We start from the raw sequence: 21940 nt of genomic DNA, 5'->3' as shown, positions 1-21940 counted from the left end.
GCAGCATGTCAGGACGGGCTGATTGAAAAGTCCACATTCTAATAACTTTTTCTCACTTGCTCGCGTCGCTGTCACGTCGCTGTCACGTCGCTGTATGTCAGGATGGAGTGTAAGACATTGTTTTCAGAATTAGCAGGTAAAAGCAGCTTCTTTAAGTAAAGAACAATTGACCTCCATATATTCTTCTCCTCTGCCTGTTGAACTGAGGACACACAACAGAAAAGAGTGATGTCATCTCATGTATTTTACAGTACACACACACAAACACACAAGCAGGAGAGAGAGAGACCTGCTATCTGTCTTGCACACTGAAAAAACGGAAGAATCACATCTCACCCCCGGTGTCAGAGCCTTAGTGTGAGGCAATACATGTTTTATCACACATTTTTAAGCTTTGCTCTCTCTCCCCAAACACAGTGTAGCTGAGCTGTTTCAGGTGTGACAGCACCATGCTGAACTGGTGACAGGTCTGACCAGTGTGTCTGTGCTCCAGAAGACGTTAAATCAGTTGGTCCGCCTGGATGTTGTGTTCATATCAGCGCTGATTGGAATCGATCAGAGGAAAGGATGAATGCTTCCAAAAATGTCAATTACATGATCGGCCTATCAAATCTACAGCTCTGAATACTTTCTGTACTTTCTGTACTGCACTTGAAATTGTCAGTCAGTGGGCCAGCTGACAGTTGTTGACAATAGAGTGCAGTGAAGTAAAGCTTCAGCTTTTTAGTTGGCCCTCCGTGACGTCTTTCAGCACTCTGTATCTTGTATTCTGTCACCACGATGCCACTGCTCCTAATTGGATTTCACTGGAATATTCCTGTAAGCAGAAACTGCTGGTTGTAAGCTGCAGAGGTATAAGGTTGCTCTGATGCTTCCTTTGTTTCCTCACGTACCGAGCCCTGCAATCTGTAGCCGCTGCCAGACCTTCCACAGTGTCATCATCACCTGTATGAAACAGTGGAGTCCCAGAGCCCCTGCTGAGAGGAAACTCCTGGAACTCGCTTCTTTTGTTGTTCTGCTGCGCTGTTGCTCTGTGTCATGGGAAATATTGTAGAAATTCAGCAGCTCTTGTCAAGCTAAAGACAGAGATTTCCCGACACGCCTGACACTGTAATTAAGTGGATATTGAGTATTATAGCGAGCTGACGAGAAGAATTGTGCCTGTGCAGACTCCCTGGGTCGACAGGAGAACTTCCACTATTACATTCCTTTGTGCCTCAGTTTTCTTTCTTAATTTATAATAATACTTAATTCATGTTCAGTCCTGATGTGACAGTAGTATAATTATAGCCAACTGTGTGTGAAAATAATGAAAATGTTCATGTGCACATTGATCCTAAAGACAACAGATGTTTTTATGCTTGTCAAAAGACTAAAATGAATTTAGCCAATAAACAATAGTTAATTGTCATGTGCATCCACTCCTACACGACCTAGACCTCAGAACTAATTTCCTGCTGTTCCCTTTGATGCAAAAGCTTTTACCATCTTTCTCTAAATGAGCTCCCGGTGAATTAAAATCAGAAAATTGTGACTGGGTTAACTGTAATAAATTCCGGCAGATGTTTTGCCATAATCACTTTAACACACTGTTTTAACTTTTCATTGAGTTGTACTTACCCCTTTGACAAGAGAGCTTATTTCAATTTAGTTTTGATTGTGACTCAGGTTGATCATGAATTGTTTTTCATTTGTTTTTTCTAGGACGTGGTCTGGGGATTGAACTCCTTGTTTACTGTAAGTTCTGCTTTTTTGTTTTATATGCCTATGTTATCAATCTAAACACACAACCCTGGTCAATGACCAGCACATAAAAAATGAATGACAATATTAGGGAAATAAAGTGTATTAGTGGGTTGATTGATTAGTCAGTTGACAGAAAATGGAGTAGTTTTATAAACAAAAATGATGAATATCTTTGGGTTTTACAGTAGATTATTGTTAGATAGATGTTAAGGTAACGCAATGCATTTAATGACATCATATTAGGCTTCAGGGACTTATAGCAGTTCACTGTTTTATACACAAAATAAAAGATAGCAGGAAACAAAATTCAACAGGTTAGCCAATGATTAAAATGACTACTGTTTGTCCTGTTTAAATTGGATATAGAGCAAACAGTTTCCCCTTAAGTCTGTAGTTTTAATTCGCACTGCTTTCATTAACAACTATTAACTAAACCATGGTTTTTAATATGAGTGCTACATTGGTACAAAAAAATCAATGCACTCCACTGAACTTTTTTGCCCACTGTATGTAGATTACACAAAATAGCATTAGTCCAGGCACAGATCAGATTAACCTGGCTTTACAGCTGCAATTACAACATCATTTTTGGCCTTAGGGAAATTATCTTTCTCAGTATAAACACTGAGATGGGGAAATCAAAACAAGAATATTTCATTCCAGGTGGTGTTTATAGAAACGTACAATCAACTGGAGGTCCCTTGAGTAATTATTTGTAAATGCTTCATGATAGGATAAATAAGTCTAACTTAGGTTGTGTCTGGATAAAGTGTTGAACTTTTCAGAGGCATATTAAAAATTAGGGAGGCTAATAACAGATGTCAAAACAAGCAGCTGGAAGTAACCACAAAGTTTAATTCAGTCCAGAATATTTGGATTTAGCTTGATGCAATCTTACATAAATCTATCATCAGTTACAACACACTGGTAACACATCCACACTTACCCTGAGGTCAGCGCTGTGTCCACAGTGATAATGGTGATGGTAATCCGCATGGATACACAGTAAGGTCCTAAATCTTACCTTTTAATCAGGAAACATCCCCGCAGGCCATACTCCTTTTCTTTTTATCTCTCATAACAGTCTTGCCTCGCTTATTGTCCACAGTGTCTCTAAGGCAACAGCACAAAAGCTGCTCTGTTGTAGAGAGTCCAGGATGACACTGCAGTAAATACTGCTGAAGTGGGCAATAAAATGACCAATCACCAAACATTTCACATTCTGTCCATCAGACTTGTTGTTTGACTCATGTCCTGTGCTCAGATGTTTTTACCTCCTCTCCTTACCTGTCCTCACGTCTCCTCCCTGTCCCTCCAGGACCTGTTGAACTTCGATGACCCGCTGAACATTGATGCTGCAGAACATCATCTGAGGGACAAGGTTAGGCATATTCAGGTTTACTCTATTTTTTATTCTGTCTTATCATCAGACATATTGTCAATTCATGCCAAACGGTGACTTGAGTCATTGGCATGCAGATGATTCACTTATGAATTCTCCCCAGCATCTCAAGTTTCCATAACTATATTCATAGCCCAGCTTGTGTTGACAGCCTACGCAGATCATTTATTTGGACAAATGAAAGGCTTCCTCTCAGTGTCTTTTACCTTGCGTGCTGATCATTTTAAGAGTGCTTCAGGCTAATTAGAGGACTGAAAGGCCTTTCTGATCAGAGAGTTGTTGTGACGTTATATACAAGACCTGAATGCGTAGAACAGGTGTTTTTCCAAAAAGGTGCTTTGTTCACGCACAAATGTTTAATTCAGTGCCTCTACTGGACAGCACGCTCTAAAATTTGTAAGTCAAATCAGCATCGTAAACCAGGTCTCTCAATTCCCACAACCCCTCCCAACTTTCTCCCTCCTGGTTGTGTGTGAGTGATTATGTCCAAACGTGTGAGACACCAAATGGCCGCATATCAAATGTTTGAGTTTGTGTTTTTTCCAAACTATAACTATGATTTATCGAGGATTTGAATTTTTTAAAAGGTAGCCCCTTGAGATGTAGCATCTCATTTTCAAGGACAAACATATAGAATGCATGACAACAATACACTACATTAAATTGTAGACATATGACAAATACAGACATCTTGCTCACCCACTCCTACACACAACCCCTACCCAAGGATCAATGATGTATAAATAAAACAAGAGAGAAAAATAAATTAGTAACATGAGCAATTTGTTTTAAGATAGAAGTATAGTGACATCCTGAAACAATGAAAAGAGGTAATAGAAACCAAAAAAAGAGGGAGATCATTCCAATCAGATGGGGCTTTATATTGGAATGACCTTTTACCCGCCTCTTTCGAGATTCTAGGAACAAAGAAAAGTGGGAAGTTCATATGTCTAAGTGAGTATGGCGAATTGTATGGAATCATAAGTTCTTTTAAATATGGAGGACAATGGTTGATTTGGGTTGTAACCAGTTCAACGAATCAAACATAAGACAATGATGTGCTGATTAGGCCCAGGGTCTTTTGACATGTGTTGTGCTTCTGTGGGAGTGGCTGAATGTTCAAGGTGTCTCCTAACAGATAGGCACCCTGACTAATTGGTTTGAAACGTATTCCCTCCATCTCTCCTCATTTGATCTCTTCCATTCATTCCCATCTTGTGCATCGGCTCTCTCACATTCAGAGGTTTATCGGTACATCAGGCAGTGTCAAAGTGTTCGGAGGCCGATGTTCTGTGTTTGCACACAGTAATTGCTTTTCTCGGATTGCCAGCCGAACTAATGTAACTCTGCTGGGAGCTGGCTGACCAAAGAAATCGCTGTTAGTTGAGTTGCGAGCCGAAAGCATTTAAGTACAATATTTGACCTCTGGCATTTTTGCACCATACCCTTTCCCATGATGCATTGGGGTGTATCCAGCAGTGCGTGGTAATGGCTGCCATGTGACCCCATTAGATGTGAAAAGAGTTTGCCTTTGTTTGTGTTGGTGTTTGAGGGAAAGAGAGAGGGCGAGCATGCAATAAAAGATTGCCGGGGCCGTGGCGGAGGTTATGATCGTTTAAATGAGTCATTTGTCCCAGCTCTCCATACACCAAGTACAAAGAGCTCTCATTTTGTGTCAACAAATATTATCAGGGAGCCAAAACCTCAGAAATGTACGTATGGACTTGAATTTGTGAACTTTTACACAGGAAAATATAACACAGATGTAAACACACAACACACTAGTGGGAATTTTTTTTAGATGATGTGTTTATTTAATAGGGGCGATGCAATTTAACACAGAGCGTGAAACTGATGTGCTGCACGGAGTTAATAGATACTGTTAATCATCAACTCTTGTCCCTAGTTGAGCTTTACATCCACCGTGTAATTGAAGTAGTCTGTTTTTATTATCATGAAACCACAAGGCACCACAGATATGAAAGTAAAATACTAAACTGAAATAAATTGTGATGCACAGAGCAAAACGATTAACATGATACGATTTGTTGTAAAAAAAAAAAAAAAAAAAAGTTGAGGTTGTTTTGGAGCCATCACAAAGCATTGGTTTTCTCACTACATTGTGATATTTCCTACATGCAACCATGCAAACATTTCTAACAATCATCATCAGCCCATTAATGGTGGAAAAATACACTGGGAGAGAGCGTTTGTGCAACTTCACCTGATGAGACCAGGGGCCTGTACTACGAAGCAGATTCAACATACCCAGGATATCTACCAGTTACCTGGCTTTACTTAACTTAACAATCGCAATCACGCTAAACAGTCACATGACGGTGGTTATCAGCTCGGTAAGTCCACCCAGGGTTTCCCAGTCTAGGAATGAGCGCGTTCACATGGAAGAGGCGGAGTTTGCAGCATCTGACCAATCAAAAACACGGACACATCTGGCAGTAGCTGCAGCAGCAGCCGGAAGTCATTCTTTTTCAATGAGAGCCCAGCGACCAAAGCGTCAACTGCTGCCAGCCACGCTTCCAAAGCTTCCAAAGCGTCAGCAGACGAGAAGTTGAGTCTCGGTTAACTTTATGGTAATTAGCTATGACGTGGTTCGGTGGCAACCAGTCAGAATAGAGGTGTCCTTCGGCTCCTTTAAATGACCAGCCCGATTGAACTTTGACGTCAGTCACGTGAAGAGCGACGAAAGCGGCTAAAACTATTTTGCCTCTTTGGAAGCTTTTGGTGTGAATGTACAGTAACGAGGAGCAGACAGTAATTCTGCAGAAAGGAGTGAAAATAATCGCTCCAGATCCTCTCATGATCTCCTGTTTTTTCTTTTTTTTCTTTTGGACACTTTGTGTATGAACAATATTTACACACCTAACAACGGCGATGCCATTTTCCAAGAAAACTGATTGGTCGAGGCGGTGTTTTTTTAATACGATCTATTTATGCTATCTCAATCTGGAACATAACATGCACTGGACCAGGTTAGCCATTCAGCATAAGTTACCATGGAGATATGTCACCCACTGTGTCGTAGTATGGAAAAACTAGAGTTAACCCTGAAGCTAATCCTGCTTCACAATACAGGTCCCAGGTCTATTCAGGTCCCAGGTTCATGCTCTCTGTGTTGACTTAAAGGGACAACAAGGAGTTTTGGAAAGCGAAGTGTTCTGATACTACATTTACCATGAGCCTCCGCACGCACGGTGAAATTCTTGGACCGGCGAAAGACGGACGTCTTGCCAAGAATGTTTTCATTCATCAACAATGAAAGTCAGAGGTTCGAAGACGATCACATACCGTCGTAGTTCCGACCATAAACGGCGATTCGGCGGCGTTATTCCCATGACCCGCCGGGCAGCATCCGCGAAACCGAAAGTAAGGACACGCTGGTCGGCTCGCCCAGCACTTCCACCATTAATTAAAATAACAAAATAACGATAGCGACAAAACAATATATTTATCGAAAATGGAGCCATTAACAAGGGTGGATAGCGTAGATTCATCCACATTAACGTGAGACTTTTTTATAACCAAATAGAAACTCCTCGTTGTCCCTTTAAATGGCCTTTACATTACACATTCATCACCTCAGAGGATAAACCACCAGTGGCTGGTCAATCAGTGGTCAACCTCAAAAAGCCTAATGATGGAAAGTGTGGAGTGTGGAGTATGGAGGAAGAATGCAGCAGCTCATTACATGGAGCCTCCACCTCATCTGTCAAACCTGGTGGTGGTTCTTTTACAGCTCCGGCATGTTTGGCATGTATTGATGATTTCACTGCAGACAGTAGCAGCAAGGTGAATGCAGAGATCTATGGGAGCATATGGAAGACTTTTCATTATTCAGGCTGTTGGAGCAGGATGTTAGATAGTGAAGGATTAATCTTGAATATGAACTCACCAGTTGTGTCAGGTTTGAGTTTAAAAAAATATTTCAATGAATTAAAGATGAACATTTTTATTCTTGGTCTACTGCATACAAGTAGTTTTTTGAAAGTTTTGGTTCTGCTCCACTGTGCTGTCGTTGCTTTCTGGAGTCACAACAACCGAAATCAGTCATCCAACCATGACCCCCCTCCTACTGAGTCACAGCCCGCTGTAATCAACCTCAGGAGTGAGTGGGTGGAGCTGGGAGTTGGTGTGTCAGCACACATGCATGCTTATGTATGTGGATGTGTGCATTTGTGTGTTAAGAGTTTTGAAGTGGACCTCCTCCTGTGGATGCTCTCTGAATACATTTACTGAATAAAGTGGCTGAAGGGAAAGGTCCTCATGGGTAATTAAGTATGTGCGTGTGTGGCATTATGCTCCTCTTAGGTAATTGTGGATTTTTGTGTGTATATAACAAAACAAAGCATGACACTAAAATACCAAAATAGGCGGATCTGCTTGTAAGAGTACAGGACAATGAGCTGTGTTTACATGTGCATGAATATTTCATAACACTGAACTATTCCAATTGTAAACCTTAAATGTCATTTGCTTTTTACTGTTACCTTCAAATCCAATTCACTTCACAAGGAGTTAAAGTTGTATAAAGATGCTGACATTGCAAGTTAAAGTTAGGGCTGCATGGCAAATTGATATTTTCATTTGAATAATTCAGAAAACAGGTCACTCCTAGTTTGCCTTTATGCTGTAACCTTTTTAGTTTTGTATGACCATGCATCTGGTACAACAGGATTTGGTCACATGAGAAGACGACAATATGACAGATGTGGCTCTGGGGCTGTTCCTGATATTTTACATCAATATATTAATATTTTAACTGAGGCACCACGGTGCAATTTACAGGATTAGTTCTCTGAGAATCTCATTCATATCCAGGCCCGAGGGCTCTTGTAACTGAAATGCGTTGTGAATTAAAATTGAATAGATTTGGGATATTTGTGGCAGAACCCAGTCCTAGTGGAAGTCAGAGTGCATCATCTGACGAGTCGAATGAAGTCCAGGAATTGTTCCTGTCTGATTCCTGTCCCTGAGCATTGCTTCTGGATGCTCGTCTTTGTAGTGCTGACATCCTGTTACACTTTGAAATCACCAGGATACAGGTTTTATCTTTAAATATAAATCATGTTTAAAGAGGAGAGGTTCCTGAGTTCCTGCTCACCAGGAAGGAAAGAAGATGAAGGGAATGAGGGCTGTTCAAAGCACCTACCATCACCTCGTTTGTACCGTCCAAACAGCTGCAGCCCTTTGCAGGACAGCAAGTGCCTTTCTTTCAGTTAGTGGTGTTTTTTTCATGTTTGATGGTACGTAATCCACCGTAAAAAGGTCAAATGTGCTGATTTCTTGTAACAATGAAGTGGTGACTCTGAGCTGCGCCACCTTCCACAGTGTCAGATGGTTTGAACGGGATGATCTGCATGTTGCCCTTAAACGCACTACCCAGCAGCATGAGCACACGCCATTATTAATTAGATGTCAATGAAATGGCAGAAGGTTGAAAGCAGACACATTCAGAGGTTACCAGCACACAGCACATACGTCTGAGTGGTTGTACACAAAATAAAACACCGGTGCCGCTGTAAATGAGGCATATTGCAAGAGAATTCTGCCGCTTCCGATAATGTGATATTGACTACCTGTCCTGCTCTGGAAGTGCTCAGACAGAATAGGACCTTTGAGGATTTGTGACTCGCTCCCGAGTTCACGTATCCCATAGTCCACCTCTGCATACTAAATCTCCATTGATTTCTACTCATCAATTTGAGAGAGACCTTTCTCTCTCACACAGGCTCACTGTCCGCTGCCTCCTCGGGTATCAAACGGTTTAGCCTCTGCAGTCGATAGGCAGTCATGTCTAAACTACACACATAGTAGGGGTGGGTATTGCCAAGGACCTCACGATACGATGCGCATCACGATACTTGAGTCATGATACGATACGGTATTGCAATATCCAAATTTTGCGATATATCGCGATATATCGCGATATATTGCGATATTCTGCAATATTCTACGATATTCTACATAGTTCACTGAAAAATGTAAAAGGCATTATGAATCTTAAAATCCGAGTTGTATGTACATCAGACGATAGTGATAATTCATGGGACAAACTGAGTCAAAAAATGTAATTCAAATTATCCATGCCATTTTATACAAGTGCATGTTACAACATCATATTTCAATTGGATTTACGTCTGAAACATGATTTATTATTAGAAAAAAAAATTGAAAAAAAAAAAAAAAAATTGATTTTTTTTTTTTTTTTTTTGAAAAAAAAAAATCGATTTTTAAATATTGAATATCGATATCGTATCGCGGTATAAAGTATCGCGATATATTGTCATATCGATATTTTGCCCACCCCTAACACATAGTCACACACGCACACACATGAATAGACGGTAACAAAAATAGATGAAATAATCCATCATTAATCTCACAGTACCAGTGTACAGATCCGGTCACTTCATTACAGTGTCAACTTATGCCTGAATCAGACTACACCAATTCAAGCCAGTTTACACGCAATTTGGCCATGGCCGACACATTTCCAATGCCGGGCGCGATTCTGAACCTCGGAAACAACAAGCAGACATGTCACGTTACATCACTGAAGACTAGCAATTTTGCATCTAGGACGCTGTATGAAGCCCCAAAGGAAAGCGTACTGTAGCATGTTAGAATTTTTTGCATCTCACCGCCTAGTCTGACATCTCCTATGACGTGAACCTTGACGTTGACCAATAGGGTTACAGGGCGCTCTGACACATTGTTCACACATTGAAGGTACGTCAGCTCGCCTCATGTACGCAATGTAAGTTTATGGTTTTGATTTATTGCTTAACATACCTCATGTTCACTGTCATACTGTCCTCTTTACCAGACCCAGGAACAGCTCCACGATCGTTTCTTCTTTTTTGTGTCCGCAAAAGACCGCTGGCATCACACACAGCACCACGGTAGCCATGATTGGCAGTTTGTTGTTAACACCTCCCCGATCACCTACAGTATGAACTCGCGCAGGGTCGTGGACAATGATTGGTCGGGGTCATACTGTACTTGTAGTGTTGCCAGTCTCCCGACCAAGACACGGCAAGAATTCATGCCACTGTGAGTGTTTAATCTGACATGGTGACCATCGTCAAAGAAAAAAAATGTAGTCTGATGTAGTCTGATCCTACACCAAAATAAAGTCATTGGAGCGGCACATCTTATCACCTTGTCACAGCAGCCTCCTTACTTGCTCTCCCCAGCTCACTGCTGTATTTCTAAGTCAATGCAGCAGCGTTGTGTAACAAGCAGACATACTTTTGTCAAGCTGGGGGAGACAGACTCAAGACTCTGGTTCAGCAAGCAACCACAAAGACTGACTGAAAGAATTGGAATCCCTATCAGTGTCCCAGTAATTACCCTGTTCCTTCTGTGACAGCATCAGAGAAGTTGTATTATCTCGTAGTGCTGCACTCCCTCTTATCTTGTTGTTGCAAGATAAACTTGCAGCAGCTTCTGTCACTAAACATGTCTCAAGAGAGAGTTTGTCTGTATTGAATCAGCTCTGCTACAGTTATACTCCACTGGTTTTACATCACATTTTAAGTAGCTGGTCAGGGCTAAAAACACACACTTGTCGTACAGGGATATGTGCAGTGTTTCCCCAAGGGATTTTTGCTGCAGCCGTGCTGTTGTGTGCAGTTCCATGAAGGCATCACAAGGGTGATGACTGTTGAGACCTTAAAATTGTTAGGGATATATTCATCTTCACTTTGTCATGAGTGTGTTAATTTACTGGCAGCTTTTGACAGCTGAAGGGCCCAGAGGCCTGCCGTAGTAATAAATGTCAAATAATTTAATGTCTTTACAAAGAAATGACTGACACTATTTCTGCTGAACATAAGTAGAAATATCTAAACAATAAGGTGCCAGCCTTTCTTCTTCAGACTTATACCAAAATTCTAAATAAAATAGTTTGACTAACAAGATGTTGACAACAAGAAGTCAACAGTTTATCATCTGTCTTCAGTGATTAAGTGACTGCAGCCGGGCAGCTCTAACTTATGTTATACTTGTTAGACTATATGATTCATACTGCAAACATAGTGTGGCTGTCCATTAGTGATCAGCTTATTTTAAGCTTAATGCCAGGTGAGAATGAGGCCTATAAATTGACTTTGGCAGCCTACATCATCAGGATATTGTTACAATGATTTTTAATTAGTTTATCCATGTATGATCAAGGACAATGCAAACAAAACAAACATTACATTTTCCAAACAACTCCAAAGTGGGAACTCAACCATTTTTGCTTCATCAAATCTCGAGTCATGAGCATTGCAGGTGAGATAATTAGGAAGGAATAAAGAACCAATGAAGCACAGGTATTTATTTTGATTTCACATAGCATTGTAATTATCTGTTTAATTAGCGGTTCGAACTGTGTAGTTAATTGGAATAATTCATGGGAAATAAAATGTGCATTTATTACAACAGTGTAGAGAGCAGCGTGCACTGTGGGTAAATGTTGCAACAGGTTTAACTAGAAATCAGGGTTTGAACCAGTCCAAAAGCGTCAGTAGCGTCAGCAGACGCTCTCAACGCTCTGTTCACTGGCATCTCGCCGACTGCCAGCTTGAGTTTTCAACTGGCTGCCGCAGCGGCGGCGACGCTCCTCATTTGCATAAAGTTGAACTTCTCTCAACTTCTAATTTGACGCTCTCAACGCTGTCAACGCCAGTCGACACCCGTCAACGCCTCCATTTAAAATATATGACTTCCGGCCGCCGCGACGCTCCGGACTCTTTTGGTGTGAACACACAGTAAGGAGTGCAATGCTGCATTCACATGGGATCAGGCAGACCACAGACAGCAAAGAATGTCATTTTAGTGGACAAGAGAAGGATAGTAAACTTGGGCAAGGCCGGCAGAGATGGCATTGCAATGCAATATCAAGAGAAATCAGAATTGTATAGCCATACATTATATATGCATAGCTCTGATAATAATGTCAAATTATACACAAGAATTGTGTATTCTGTATTGTTTTGCCGTTGTGCCGTTCTGTCGGACCACTTGTTTATTTTCCGGTTTGCCTCCCGTGGCTGTAGTCCGTCTGCCTGATTCCATGTGAATGAAGCATAAGGAGCAACGGCTGCAGAGAATCCTGCTACTTTATGCAAATACATCAAAATACATCACATAAGGCACACAGGTCACCCAGACATTACAACCTAACAATACTATATGACATAGCATCAGTCTGTCAAACTTGGCTCCTATAGACTTTTGATTTGGATAATCTCAGCAGTTTACATTTCTTTCTGAGTAGTGCTGGATGTAATTTAAAGAGTTGGTCCGACATGCTCAGCCAATCATATAATTCAACTTTCAGTGTGCAGAGATGTGTCTGGGTGTTTGTACAGAATGTACACAACTCTCCAAAGATTCCTCAGTCAGCCAAGTGTGAGACTGTTGTGTGTTCTTGTGGCCTCCACTCCTCTGCATTGCCTGTCATCTCTCTCCTTTATCCCTTTCTCTCTGTTCACCGCTCACACCTTTCCTCTCCCATTCATGTCTCCTCTTCCAGTCTGTTTACTCAGACACCATGGGGCTTTCCTTTGCGCAGTTTTCAGCTTTTAGCAAAATTGAAAAGAAATGGTCGGTACCCACAGGGTTTAATTTGCATCCCTTCCCTCTGATGGTGGTACATATTTTGAGTAACTGCCTTCCGCAGGTGAAACAGGGCCAAAAAAAAGTGTAAAACTGTAGTCTAACAAAGTTTTTAATCAACTGCACAGTAAACTTGTTCAAACTAGTGCAGATCAAAGTAACTTGCTGTGTCAGCCAGTTTTTTTGGCTATAAAAGTGGAAAGGAGGGATAAGTAAGAAGTAAATTTGCGTGCAAATTTGTCCCTTTTCTGTGGGAGAAGATTTAGATTTAAATGAGACATATTATGGAAATATCACTTTTTGAAGGCTCTTTAACATATATTTGGGTGTTTGTCTTGTCTTACGGCCCCTCAATGTGTGAGAATTGACGAAACAAATCTGTAATGTGCAGGCTCCCTAGATTGAAATCCATGTTGTTTTATGAGCTGTTCCCTCAGTTGTCTTCCAGTGATGTAACTAGTTTTCGAATTTGCATAACCTCACCCCTACCTGGGACCGGTAGAGGGGGGAGGGGAGGGGGGGGGCAGCGTTTCATTTGCATTTAAAGGGGCAGGCTCTGGAACCAGCCGTTCTGAACAGGGCTGTTTTGAGAGTATGAAAAGAGAGCTGTGATGTTTGATCCTTGGGGTATTTTGACCATAGCATGTGACAGACATGTCTTTAAGACACCTGGGAACTATTTTAATTTGTGGAAAAGGGGCATAATATGTCTCCTTTAAATGAGACATCTTAACTGGGCAGCCATCAGGTCTGGTTTAAACTGTTTTAAACTAAATTCAGTGTCAGTGAGTTTGTTAGTTACATGAGGCAACTTAATTGAGACAAGCTGGAGCTTCATATGTTGTGTTGATCTTCACTTCCTGTGTACTGTCTCAGCTCACAACAAACCTTCTCCTGTATTTTCTCCACTGAGTGGTCTGCCTGTACTGTATGTGGGGCTGTTTAAGTCGCAAAGGTTTAGAGAAGCTTGTGAAAGACAGCTGGTTTGACAAGAGGTGGCAGGATGACAAGCAGGTGGATCAGGAGTGGCAGACGGACCATTATTCCATATTTATAAGTGATGTCATATTTAAAGAGAACAACCTGAGACACACAGATGGATAAATATGCTATTATGGGGCTCTGAGGCAGCCCATGTCTCCTTTTTTCCAAAAGGAAAAATGGAAAACTATGACTACCACCAAAAGACTGAAAAGCAGCTTGCCACATATACTTGATGACAGGGCTGAACTTCTCAGCTTGGGCTAATCACCTCTTTTGGGGAAAGTGTTTAATTAGCTTGTGCTTCTTTAGCCATGTCAGCAGAATAGCCTGTTGGTCAGTCCACCACTTCCATCTTGATTAAAGTATCTCAATAACTAATAAATGGAGTTCCATAAAGTCTTGTAAAGATGTTGACAACCCTCCTATGGAAATCACCTCTATAGCTCTCCATCTGAGTGTTACCGTTCTAACAGATAACATAGTAAACTTGCCCTCCTAGCATCTACATGTTATCCCTGCTATTGTGAGACTGTTAGCGTTCTGATATTAGCATGCTGATAAAAGCACCACTGTACCCAAGTACAGCCACACATAGCTGCCAACATGTTTGCAAACTCCTGTCTGTGTGTGTGTGTGGCCACAGCTACAGGCATTTGATTGTTTGCATCAGGGCACAAGTTATTTCTTATTATTATTATATTTATTATTAATTCAACCCAGTGCTTCCGTCATTGTTGTCAGAGCTTGAATTTTACCTCGCAGTACCGCACATTGCTCACAGCTTCGATTACACAGCTCGCCTCCGAGCGCAAAGTTTAAAAACATTATTGAATTATTTGAACCACTTTTTGTAAACTGCATCAAATGGGACGATCAGAAGCAGAAACAGGAGGAGAGCGTCTCTGAGCTCCCGGAGGTACAGTAGAATATTGGTCTGATTTATAGAGACGGCACCTGGTTATTTCCTGAAGAAGGTTTCTCTTTATTTCTTAAAAGCCTATGTCACTGCGCTCATGCTGTGCTGGCTCAGCTGTATCAGAGCTGGAAGACAAGTACTGCTGGTCTGAGTTAATGATGATTAATCGCCACCGTTCATGAATAGCAGGTTCACATGCACACACACACAATCTGTGCACCCAGGGCGCTCCACTTTGCACTTGTTACAGGCTCCTGCACCGTCAGAACAAGGCCTAGAGAAAGAGATCCGTCAGCAGCAATAGGGCTGATCCATCATCCCTCTGTGGACAGACACACACAAGTTTTCAGTATTCCTGTCTGTCATCCCTGTCCACACACACACACACACACACACACACACACACACACACACACACACACACACACCATATTTCTTTTTCCTGTCTCTCCTCATCTTCCTCTTCCCTCAGACTCGTGTTCTTACTCACGTTCTCCATTTCTTGCCGATACCCCTGTGGCCACACACAAGTCTAAACAGTGGCCCATGTGACTGACTGACCGCTGGAGCTGTGCAATAAACAAGTGCACTGATGTCAGTTCGGGGACGCTCATACGTGAAACTCATATGTTGAACAGCAGGACCCGTGGGCATGGTGGCGTGTAGTGGCCTATACCCCCATGACGACGGGTCATTGTCAGGGGTAACAGTCACATACAGTACCAGAGCGGAAGGGAGCTCTAGAGTTTGTGCACACATTTAAACATGTTACATATTGCTGTGTACTTCTAGTGTATCAAACAGTGAGATGAGACATATAATTAAATAAATGTGTGTGTATGAAGCAGTGCCGAAACAGCATGTGTGGATGTTCTGCCAAAAGCGTCGGCTGGATATCTTCATATAAACAGTGCCACACAAAAAAGGAAGAAAAAAAAAAGTTCACCACCAGACAGAGAATAGTGTAATTTGAGTGATTACTGAGTGGTCTCAAATTGTGATTTCCTGCTGTGCCCCAACTGATTTTTCAGTTAAAGGAGACATATTATGCTCCCTTTCCACAAATTAAAATAGTTCCCAGGCGTGTTACAGACATGTCTGTGACATGCTTTGGTCAAAATATGCCAAGGATCAACATCACAGCTCTTTTCATCCTCTCAAAACAGCCCTGTTCAGAACGGCTGGTTTCAGTGTCTGTCCCTTTAAATGCAAATGAAACTGCTTGCCCCGCCCCACCCCTTCTACCGGTCCCAGGTAAAACATTACAGATTTTTTTGTCAATTCTCACATTTTTGGGGCCGTAAGGCAAGACAAAGATTCAAATAAAGAGGCTTCAAAAAGTGACATTTCCATAATATGTCCCCTTTAAATGTGAAGTATCAACTTCCTTCTCCCACAGAAAAGGGGCAAATTTACTTTATCACTCATTTCCACTTTTATAGCCAAACACCCAAATGTATGTCAAAGAGCCTTCAAAAAGTGATATTTCCATAATATGTCCCCTTTAAATTCCATTCATGGAAAATCCATATACAGTAAAGCTTCATTGTAACATCTGAAGCTGCTGTTTTGAGTCAGCTATTTGAATGACTTCAGCTGTCTCTTCAGTGAAGTCATAGCTATGGCAATTTCTATTGCCTGTACTTTATATGAGACATCTTAACTGGGCAGTATTTCTCAAAGACATTTTGTTTTATTTCACTCGTCATGAAATGACTCTTATTGGTCTATAAGGTAAACCTCAGTAGGACATCTTAATCTGGGCTAGTTTAAATAGTCTTCCAAAAAATTCAGTGTCAGTGTGTTTGCTCTGTCCTTCAAGTTTATGTGATGCAACTTAATTAAGACAAGCTCGAGCTTCACATGTTGTGTTTATCTTCTACTTCCTGTGTGCTCTCTCTGCTCACAACAAACCTTCTCCTGTTTTGTTCACTAAGTGGCCTGTATGTGTGTGAGCCTGTTTCAGTCTTTCTTTCCACAAAGACAGACAGCTGGTTGACAAGAGATGGCAGGATGACAGCCAGGTGGATCAGGAGTGACAGACGGACCATTATTCCATATTTACAATAAGAGATGTCATATTTAAAGAGCTTAACCTGAGTCAGACAGATGGATAAATATGGTATTATGGTCTATGAATCTGAGACCATGTTTCTGCCACTTTTGAGTTGAAGCTCCTCTCCACACTCAGATGCTACGTATAAGTGACCTCTGCAATGTTTGCTGCTGAAGCAGTTTTCCTGTGTGATCACTACCTCCAGGAAAGACTGTTGTCCTCGCTATAATTGTGTACAATCAGTGGTCCCACTCACTGCACTTTCTATGATTTACAGCGGTGGCCTGCCACAGTACAGTTTTTGCTTGGCAATGCACTTTCTTGTGTAGACTGAATAAAGGAAATCTTTTGACAAAAGAGGCAAGCTGATGCAGCCCAAATTAATAGCTCCTTCTGCTCTTTAGCCTTTCATCAAAATCCATAATATTGTGTTTGTATTGTGATGCATTCTGTCTGATTTACCAACAAATAGTTTGAAATATGAAGAGGATGTGGACACAGGCAAACCAACATCAACAGAAGGCAGAAATGATGGGCATAACACAGTCAGAAGACAGAGGGGAGTGAGGTCACACACAGAGCTGACTCAGGCCAGATGTAACCCGAAGGGATGGGTCAAGAAAGTCACTGAGGGGAGGTCACAGGATGGGTGAATAGTGGGTGGGGGTGGAAAGAAGCCAAGCACAACCAGAAGGGCATGATCAAGACGAGGAGAAATCATGGTGGTGGGAGGAGAGGGCATGCATGACCTGAGGATGTATGAACAAGGAAAGTCAACTTGAACACATGTTGTTACGTCATCGAGATGAGAGGGAGTCTCACTCTTTTACTCTGGATGTTATTCAGCTGATCAAGATGAAACCAGCAGGTTTTTCAGATCTAATCCTGTTTCAGTATCGACAGGTGCCTGACAGTTTGAAAAACAGGAGACAACAGTGCATCACTAGATAAAATTCATTTAAATCAGTAAAACCTGCACTGATCAGCCAGGAACTGATGTGTCACGTCACCTCCAAAGAGCTCAGCATAGTTTGTCTTCACACTTGGATCATTACAGTAGCTTTCAAATATCTTTAGGATCAACATGGTGGGAATGTTTGAATGGGGACAAAGTGACATGTTTCCAACGATGGGTTACCACTTGATATGTCTGGTTTTGTACAATTGTCAGAGTCACAAATTATGGAATTATTCAATACATGCATACATAATATTTGATCATGTGTTTATGTACTGTACTTTTTTTTTATTTTTTAGCTTTTCAGTTGCTGTGGTTGTAAAGTTCCTGTCTTTTGCATGTAACTCTTCTCCTCTCTTTTTTACTTTTCCCTCTCTTCCCTCCAGGAGGATTTTCGGAATAAGGTTCAAGATTACATCAAGCACTATGCCAGATGATAGAAGCACTTACATCACCCTGCACCAACCAACCAAACTGCTCTACCTTGCCTCCGCTTATCATGGCCGACTCCCTGATGTGTGTGACTCAACAGTTGACTCTTTGACTCTTACCACTCCTCTGCTCTTGACACCACGACCCCGCCTAAGCTCTCCTCTGTTCACCCAATTGCAATAAACTTCATTTGCAGGAATGAAATTAACGAAAAAAAAAAAAGAAAAAGAAAAAAGTGGTACTTCACAGAAAGGACTTGCATACAAGAAAGAAAGAAAAATATGCTTTAATTATCCTAAACAGTTGAGTGTTACGATGACCACAATGTCTGTTCATTGTGGCAGTATAACTGAATGCCATCGCCTCGCTGAGGTGTCCCTGAGCCAGTCGTAAAGCGAGCCATGGCAACGATTGGCGAGGGATTTAATGTGATGATTCACCGGCATTAAAAAAAAAAAAAAAAGAAGTCACATTTAGCTGTTTTAAATTTGATAAATCAAGAGAAAGAATATCTGTTACTATCAGTTCTCTGTTCCAGTGCCTGCCATGTTTGTGTTGCTAAAGAGTAAATGCATGTGAGTTCACAAACAAACACACATTACCACATTCTCCTGTGGTAAGAGGTGAACACCTGTACACACATCTCTGTACACATGCCAGGAAAATACACACACACACAGAAATTGGAAAGCTCCCAGCCCCACTAGACAGCATGTGAATGACCACACTGTCCTGGTTTGTCATTTTCCCCGTATGTGAACACACACACACACATGCACATTGAGAACTTTGTTTTTTCTAGCCCTGGTGGGATAAAGTACTACCACTAAAACTACAGCCAAATGTATTGTACTGTTTTCAGCTTCACATCCTCTCTGCACCCTCATCTCCTCACTGAACTGTTTTTGTCTTCCTCCATCTGTCTCTCTGTTGCACGCTCACATACACACACACAGACACACAACCATGAGTACCTTTCCCCCTTTGGGGATACAGAGGTTTCATCAACCTCACAGTGCAGTGAGACAGTTTTGGAGTGACAGCTCTGTACTTAAGCACATTGGGTTTAAAATAAAACAATGACTATGAGTTAAAGTACTGATGTAAGCTGAGTTTAATATCTACTGTATATGAACAGTGTGGGACTTCCAAGTCCAACAATCTGCTGATCAGCATAGGTTTAATTATAAAATCCCTAATGACTGATTAGTCAATATGGATGTGAAAGCACCCATATGAGTGAAAATCACAACTTAAACCTCATAGATATTGTTTCATTTCAGTCTCATTGGACATAATACAATAATAGTACGTTTCCCCTGACTGCACTGTACGTACTATACAGTAGGCCTACCTTCTCATTCTGAAGATGAAGAGTAGGTCTTTCAGAAAGATAAAACTCCTCAGTTCTGTTTGTGTGTGTGTATGTGTGTGTGTGGACTGTATGTTTCCACTCTCTGGATGTAGCTGGAAAAAGACAGCATAACTTCAGAAAGGGGCAGCAGGCTAACTAACCAGCAGCGAGGCTAGCTACTGCTCAAGCTTGTGAGGTGACTTTACTGTCCAGCTAATGAGTGAGTGGTTTTCACCCTGAGATAGGTCACAGCCACAGAGCTACTCATGACTTTCTGTGGATTAGTGCACTGGTTACAATTGCTTGTTAGCTTAGCCCTTAGCTCATTAGCTAGTCAGGAAACTTGCGTAGGCGCAGCTGTTCCAGCTGTTCCAGTGCTGAATGAGGGTTTACTGTGTGGTGAGGTTTCTTAGCCAAACTGAAAATGTCAAACTGTGGATATGAGCCTCTGTCATTGTGGATTTTGGCCATACAGCCCATGTTCATTATGTGTGTGTGAGGGAGAAAGACTGTGCCACCCAGTTAGCCAGTGAGGGTGTGTGTGTGTGTGTGTGTGTGTGTGTGTGTGTGTGTGTGTGTGTGTGTGTGTGTGTGTGTGTGTGTGTGTGTGTGTGTGTGTGTGTGTGTGTGTGTGTGTGTGTGTGTTCTGCTTGGCCCTGGCTAGCGTTGTGCCTCCAGTTTGAGTCGCATTTCATATTATGGACTGTTGTCACTCCATTGAGCTTTGTTGTCACACGTCTGCATGAGGCGAAGTGTAATCTGCCAGGGTGCATTTTACCAAGGATGTCAGATATGTAACTGTTGAGAACTGAACTTTTATGTAGGAGCTGTGTGTACAGGCTGAACTTTTGTGGAGTGTGTGCGTGTGTGTGTGTGTGTGTGTGAGAAAGAGAGAGAGTGTGTACGCCAGTGTATGTGTTGAGGTCTTGAAATGACGTGACTTGTTAGCATGCTCCGGTTTCCTCTTGCCTCCTTTTTTTTCTCCTTTGTTATTCTGGCCGAGCGTACAACAGCTCTTATGTTTTTTTTGTTTTCTTAAACAGAACAACAGACACTGTCAAAGTAAAGGACCTGAGAAAATGAAAGGACTGTTGAAAGCATCTGTGAATGTGGGAATCCTGTGGTGTTTTTCCTGCACGGTGAAGGCTAATGCTACTGCCTATTAATCTGAAGCCATCCTGTGGTGTTGCAGTGACAGTAAATTGCCTCCAGAATATGGCAGCCCAACACTCTGTACTTTATCTTAGCCTTACTAATACACTGACTTTAGCTTCCCATTGGACACCCTGTTGTATGTCCTTTAGTTTGGCAGTCAGCAGTGTTCTTATTTTTCCCAGGATGTCTCTGCTTGGGCTAACGCCATCTTTGGGCCAGGGGAGGAGATTAACAACCTGTTCTTCAAATCCTCAACTTTTTCTTTCTCAGATTGTATATCCATTTTTTAAGATATATTAAAGAGAATATAATTAAAACTGCCTGTCCTTTTTGTGTATCATTTGTGGCTATGTATTCAGCAACTTAGCAAAGCCTATATGGTATGATCATTTTATGAATGCTCCCAATGCTTAATTTTATTAATAATAATTTTTTTCCACCAATCATTTGGTGCATTTATGTCAAAATGCCTTAAAAATATCAATTGTGAGTTACCAAAGGCAAAACGGAGACTGTTGTGTCTGATTACTTGTCCAAACTGTGATGATTTCGTCCCCCAGGGATTATGGAGATGTGGGGCGTCAACCATGTATGGACAGTATGGATTCTTTTTATTGATGAAGACCACCTGGCAGACACAGCATTCGGTACACTCAATACCTACTTTGTATGAGCATGTTATCATGCTGAGATTAACATTTAGCCCAGAGCAGTGATTTGCCTAATTACAGTCATAGCAGCAGGGTCTTAGTCTTTTATTTGAAGATTATTTATATTTTATATTCTGCTCTGTTACAGGAATCTGGTAAATACAATGGGAGCTCTGCAATTTCCACTCATTTATGTGTTTAGTGAATGTTGAACCCTTGAGATTTAAATCTTCAAATTATTCAGAAAAAAACAAACAATTCTCAAAACTGAGAAACAAAATGAGAGGATGTTTATTTGTGCACACAACTAATTAAATAATCAAAATTATATCAAACATTTCCTGTCAGTCAACTGGATAAATCCACATATCATTCCAGAAATAAATTATTTCAAGTGGAGACTGACTGGGGGAAGTACCACCTGACGTCATAACTTGCTCACTTCACCTACAGCAGCTGTGAGACTGAAAATCTATTTCCTGACATCAAGAGGTTGGAGAGAGATGTTTGACCTAAAAAAAAAAGTACAACTAAAAACTTGTGAAAAAAACAGTGAAGTAAGTTTGAACCAGAGAGTAAAAAAGGATGTCAATTTCAAAAGCAGAGTCCTGAAAATACTCATCTTCAAATGGTGAGAGTAACAAAAAATGCAATTTATTGGAA

General features: G+C 41.3%; 1 protein-coding gene across 1 annotated transcript in view; it reads left to right on the top strand.

The window, feature by feature from the left end:
• The window catches only part of ube2f (ubiquitin-conjugating enzyme E2F (putative)), a 45967-nt gene extending 25950 nt beyond the window's left edge, over window positions 1–20017 (top strand). The window contains exons 8-10 of the mRNA XM_083996800.1: window positions 1705–1737; window positions 3065–3127; window positions 18073–20017. Coding sequence (XP_083852926.1) covers window positions 1705–1737; window positions 3065–3127; window positions 18073–18123 — 147 coding nt within the window. The 3' untranslated portion in view covers window positions 18124–20017. The remainder of the gene's footprint in view (window positions 1–1704; window positions 1738–3064; window positions 3128–18072) is intronic.
• Window positions 20018–21940: the final 1923 nt, after the last annotated feature.

The sequence above is a fragment of the Trachurus trachurus genome (genome assembly GCF_905171665.1).
Source record: "Trachurus trachurus genome assembly, chromosome: 21".
Lineage (NCBI taxonomy): Eukaryota > Metazoa > Chordata > Actinopteri > Carangiformes > Carangidae > Trachurus > Trachurus trachurus.
This window is presented reverse-complemented; position numbering and strand designations above follow the sequence as displayed.